The sequence below is a fragment of the Propithecus coquereli genome, unplaced genomic scaffold (assembly GCF_000956105.1).
Source record: "Propithecus coquereli isolate 6110/MARCELLA unplaced genomic scaffold, Pcoq_1.0 Scaffold20732, whole genome shotgun sequence".
Classification (NCBI taxonomy): Eukaryota; Metazoa; Chordata; class Mammalia; order Primates; family Indriidae; genus Propithecus; species Propithecus coquereli.
This window is the reverse complement of record NW_012145782.1, coordinates 1,698-6,249: the sequence shown is the minus strand read 5'-3', so window position 1 is coordinate 6,249 and position 4,552 is coordinate 1,698. Positions and strand designations below refer to the sequence as shown.

General features: G+C 43.0%; 1 protein-coding gene across 2 annotated transcripts; it reads left to right on the top strand.

Moving 5' to 3' along the window:
• Positions 1–353: 353 nt before the first annotated feature.
• LOC105810241 (GTP-binding protein GEM) lies at positions 354–3,290 on the top strand. 2 transcript variants are annotated; one of them, XM_012644182.1, is made up of 2 exons: positions 354–554; positions 1,951–3,290. In XM_012644182.1, exons 1-2 carry the CDS (start codon positions 380–382, stop codon positions 2,226–2,228), a joined length of 453 nt encoding a protein of 150 aa, XP_012499636.1. In that variant the 5' UTR covers positions 354–379; the 3' UTR covers positions 2,229–3,290. The 2 variants fall into 2 exon arrangements, with proteins under 2 accessions (XP_012499636.1, XP_012499637.1); XM_012644183.1 differs by having other exon boundaries at positions 361–554; positions 1,954–2,588.
• The last annotated feature ends 1,262 nt before the right edge of the window (positions 3,291–4,552 follow it).

Sequence of the window (4,552 nt, the reverse complement as noted above, 5' to 3'; positions counted from 1 at the left end):
CAGGCGTGAGCCACCGCGCCCGGCCCAAAAAAGGCTTATTTTGGGTAGATTAGATAGAAATTGGAAATACTGTTTGGCAGAGCAGTTGTGTAATTTATCAACTCAAGCTGTAGAAGATACTGGAAAATAAAAAGTTTTTGGCATAAATACTATACAAGGTAGCAATCTTTACAGCCACCAGACATCTTGTAGACATGAAAGACCAATGCATTTTGGGGAGTTGGAAGCAGTTTTCTTCCTTTCCCTTGTTGGTAAGGGTACTTTCGGATACACTTACTGTTTCTTTGCAAACTGTCATGTCATTCCCCAAGCCAACCCGAGCTCATGCAAGGTCTTATTGTTTCATTAGGGGGAGAACGAATGGCTCCAAGACCACTGCATGCAAGTCGGGGACGCCTACCTGATTGTCTACTCCATCACAGACCGAGCGAGCTTTGAGAAGGCATCTGAGCTGCGAATCCAGCTCCGCAGGGCCCGGCAGACAGAGGACATTCCTATAATTTTGGTTGGCAACAAAAGCGACTTAGTGCGGTGCCGGGAAGTGTCTGTATCAGGTAAGAGGAGTGGTGCCAATACCATAGAAACAGTCTCTGGATCACATGCATTTTCCTTCAGACAGGTGTTCTTCCCTTCCTCTTTTAGGAGGCTGGAGCCAGGGACTTACTAAGATGCTTCACGGAGTTTCAGGTGTGCCCCTGCGACTCCTGCAGTCCTGGGAGGGCATCTCCATGCTGGTTGCTGCTCCCTTATCCATCTGCTCTCCCTGCAGGACTCCAATTTCCCCACCTCTAAGGGGTTTCCTGGAATTCCGGGGACTGAAAGTAGCATCTTCATGCAAGAAGGATGGGGAACTCTGATTTAGGGGAATTGTGAGTTTCACTGAGAAAATGAATTCTGCTCTGGCCGCCTCTGGCCCCTGTAAACCCTAGAAACGCCCCCAACCCCTGATCCCCTGCTTCCAAAATTTCAGTTAAGGCGTCAGTCTGATGGTGTCACATACCTTCATACCCAGTTCAGGGATAATTCCTGTTGGTTGAGTGCACGCCCACCCAAGTGCTTTTAGAGCCTTGAGATTTTGTTGGCCTAATACAGATTTGGTCCCTGGTAAAATTACAAAAATTAGCTACTGCATTGCCAGGCCCCACTCAGGAGGAGAGACGTGATAAAGACAGTGTGCACAAGCAGTTTGGGAATGTCGTGCTACTAGGACATGACTGTCTATGGTAATTCTATTTATCCAAACCTAAACTTGACCCATGGTCATTGAACACACTGAAATAACTGACATTGAGACTGTTTCAGAAAAGCTTTTGGATATAGTTTTCTATAACTGCATTCTACATTTGTGAGATTCTCAAATATCTCATCATAGCTTTTTTTTTTTTTTTTTGTAAGGGAGGAAAGCCAAGTAGTAGAATTCTTATTTTCAATTTAGCAAACTGAATCAGGAGAAAGAGTTAAGAATATGGGCTTGAAAATCGAGCAGGCCGGATTCATTGCCACTTACAGGCTGTGTGACGTCCCTCCATGTTTTGAAAGATCCCACTCAGTTTCTTCACCCATTGATAGGGATAATAATGTATTTTCCAAGACTGTTGTGAGCGCTGAGAGCCATGTTTGTAAAAATTTAGCATAGTCTGCAGTAAATTAAGACTATGGTTTTTACTGTTATAATTAATATCACTATATTTGATGAAATTGGACCTGCAGACAGTAGACCTGATCCAAAGTCCATCTCTCTTGCTTCCAGGGGTCCTCCAGTGAGACTCTTTCCTTCTATTTACACCCTAGGAGGGCCTGTGCCATAGTGGCTTTCTCTGTCCATTGCACATAGGGTATAAAAAACCTTAGAGTTACCTCGAGGGATCACCCAGCTTGGCTGTGTGCTGCGCAGCTGTGCATGGTCATACTCTGCAGCCTCTCTGACTTCTCCCCTCCTTTGCTTTCCAGAAGGGAGAGCATGTGCTGTGGTGTTCGACTGCAAGTTCATCGAGACCTCTGCGGCTGTCCAGCACAACGTGAAAGAGCTGTTCGAGGGCATCGTGCGGCAGGTCCGCCTCCGGCGGGACAGCAAGGAGAAGAACGAGCGGCGGCTGGCTTACCAGAAGAGGAGGGAGAGCATCCCCAGGAAAGCCAGGCGCTTCTGGGGCAAGATTGTGGCCAAAAACAACAAGAATATGGCCTTCAAGCTCAAGTCCAAATCCTGCCATGACCTCTCTGTGCTCTAGGCACCCAGAGTCACGCAGATGTCCCCCCTAGTGGACATCGCTGATGGCCATTGGGACCGATAATCTATATTAGATTGGATACTTAAGTATTGTTAGATGTGGCTTCCCCCATTGCAGCTGGGAACTAATGTGTTAGCCTCATGGGCAACATGATGCATGAGAAATGAAAGATCTTTGTAAAAAGTCAGTATTTATTTACAGGAAACGCCTGACCTTACTACTTGAACACCCAAGACTCATTAGAGGATGTGTTTGGTGTTCACATGTGTTTCTTCTCTCCTTTGGTTGGCAGAGAATTGAAGCTTATGAAAGAATGCCTAGAACGAGAACTTTTCATCATTAAAATTTCGCCCAGTGTTCTGATATGTGACTTCAAGGCCGATGGGTCATAAACAAATACAGGACAGCTGACAAGGGGTTTATGCAAAGGAGGGAGGACTTTCTACATACCTTATACCTATGGAGCTAGAATCGTAGAACTGAACTCATCAAAATTGTGACTCTTATTGCTCCTTCTAACTGTGAAAAGAAATTGCTGGAAACTAAAGCTTAGCAAACAATTTTTGTTCAATGCCCACAGGGTCTTGTAGAATTGGGAACTGATACATGTACCACCTATAGGTTCAAAAATTGTAACTTTACCTATGTGTCTTACAGGTTTTTATTTAGGGGAAAATTATTTGAATCAAATTCTACTTAGTCAAACAACCTTTTATGTTTTATTATTTTTGCAGTCATGGAGCCATCATAAAAATATTTCTAAATCTGAATTTATTGATAGCCTGGAGTATAAAATGTCAATTTTAAAAATATAATCACAGTCCGAATTTTGATAAAACCCATAACATAGAAACTTCTAGTACTTTGGGTTGACCCTCGTATGCCACAGCTCTGCTCTATTTATTATTATTTTGCAAAATAATCATTTTAACATTTGATAAAGCGTATTTATGAACACATTTCTTAATAAGAAAAATGTCCATTTTATTACCATTTTCTATCTTTTTCAAAATATGCAAGTTTTTACCTATATGTCTTATAATAAAAGAAATAAAATCTTTGGGAAAAAAAGGCATTCTTAAATGTTTTTCCTCCCCAAACAAGGTGATGATGATTATTTTTATATATCTCTTAGAGCAAGCATGTTCTAAAGAGACATACCTATGATTCTATGTCTTGTTCTCTCTAGCAGTAGCCCAGTCGTTGTCTGTTTTAAAGGGTATTCCTGACACCTCTGCTTTGGAATCCTGATTCACAGAAATGCAAAGTTATTTCTGGCTGATACAGTTGGGAATTATTTGGGGTCACTGCAATGCTAAGTTACAGTAAAAGCCAGATCGACCTTTTCCTCTGGTCTGGCACATGCCTGACTGAACAGATGGGCCTCGCTCTGCTCCCTGGAGGCTCATGGCCTTAAGCTTGACTAAGGCATTAGAGGAAGTTATAAAGGATTAGGGAAAAATTAAAAAAAGGAAACTAGTGATTTCCAGCCTGAGATCTAGCCAGGCAAAGCTTTAGCCCAATTCTCCTCTGTGACGTTAATACAGTTTGACGTTAATCACGTGGCATCTATCCAGCGGCGGTGTGCAACCCTTTTGCTGGACTGGAACTTCCTGGTGTTCCCCTTTCGTATCTCCTCTGGCCCTGCATGCACCCTCCTTCACTCTCTCCTCCTATCTTTCTGGGTGTACTCAGATACACATTGATGGGGACAACTATAGGACCTCAGACATCGCTAAAAGAGATTTATTTTTTTAAAGAGATGGGGTCTCCCTCTGTCACCCAAGCTGGAGTGCAGTGGTGTCATCATAGCTCACTGCAGCCTCCAACTCCTGGGCTCAAGCAATGCTCCTGCCTCAGCCTCCCGAGTAGCTACTATGACTATGAGTGCTCACCACCACGCCCTGCTAATGTGACACAGTTTTAGTAGGTGTCTCTGCTCTGCTTTCTTGGCCCTTTCTCCCCCTTTTTCCAAGTTGAGAGCAAAGGTTACCATCTCTATGCACTTTGCATCTTTGCATTGCTCAAGGAAATAGTACAGGGAAGTGATAAGAGTAAAGATTCAGGTTACACAGGCCTGGGGTGAATCTTGGCTGTTCCATTTAGTATCAGTGGAGTAAAAGTTAAACATTTCCAGCCATCAGCTTTCTTATCTGCAAAATGGGGTTGCTAATAATATCCACTATATAAGGTTGTTGTAAGATTAATGTCTTTTCATCTGCCATATAGTAAAGAACTCAAGAAATGTTAGCTTTCTTTGTTGCACATCTCCCATTCTGTATAAATTAAGAGTTAGTTGTATATGTTTGCTTCCCTCAATTCGG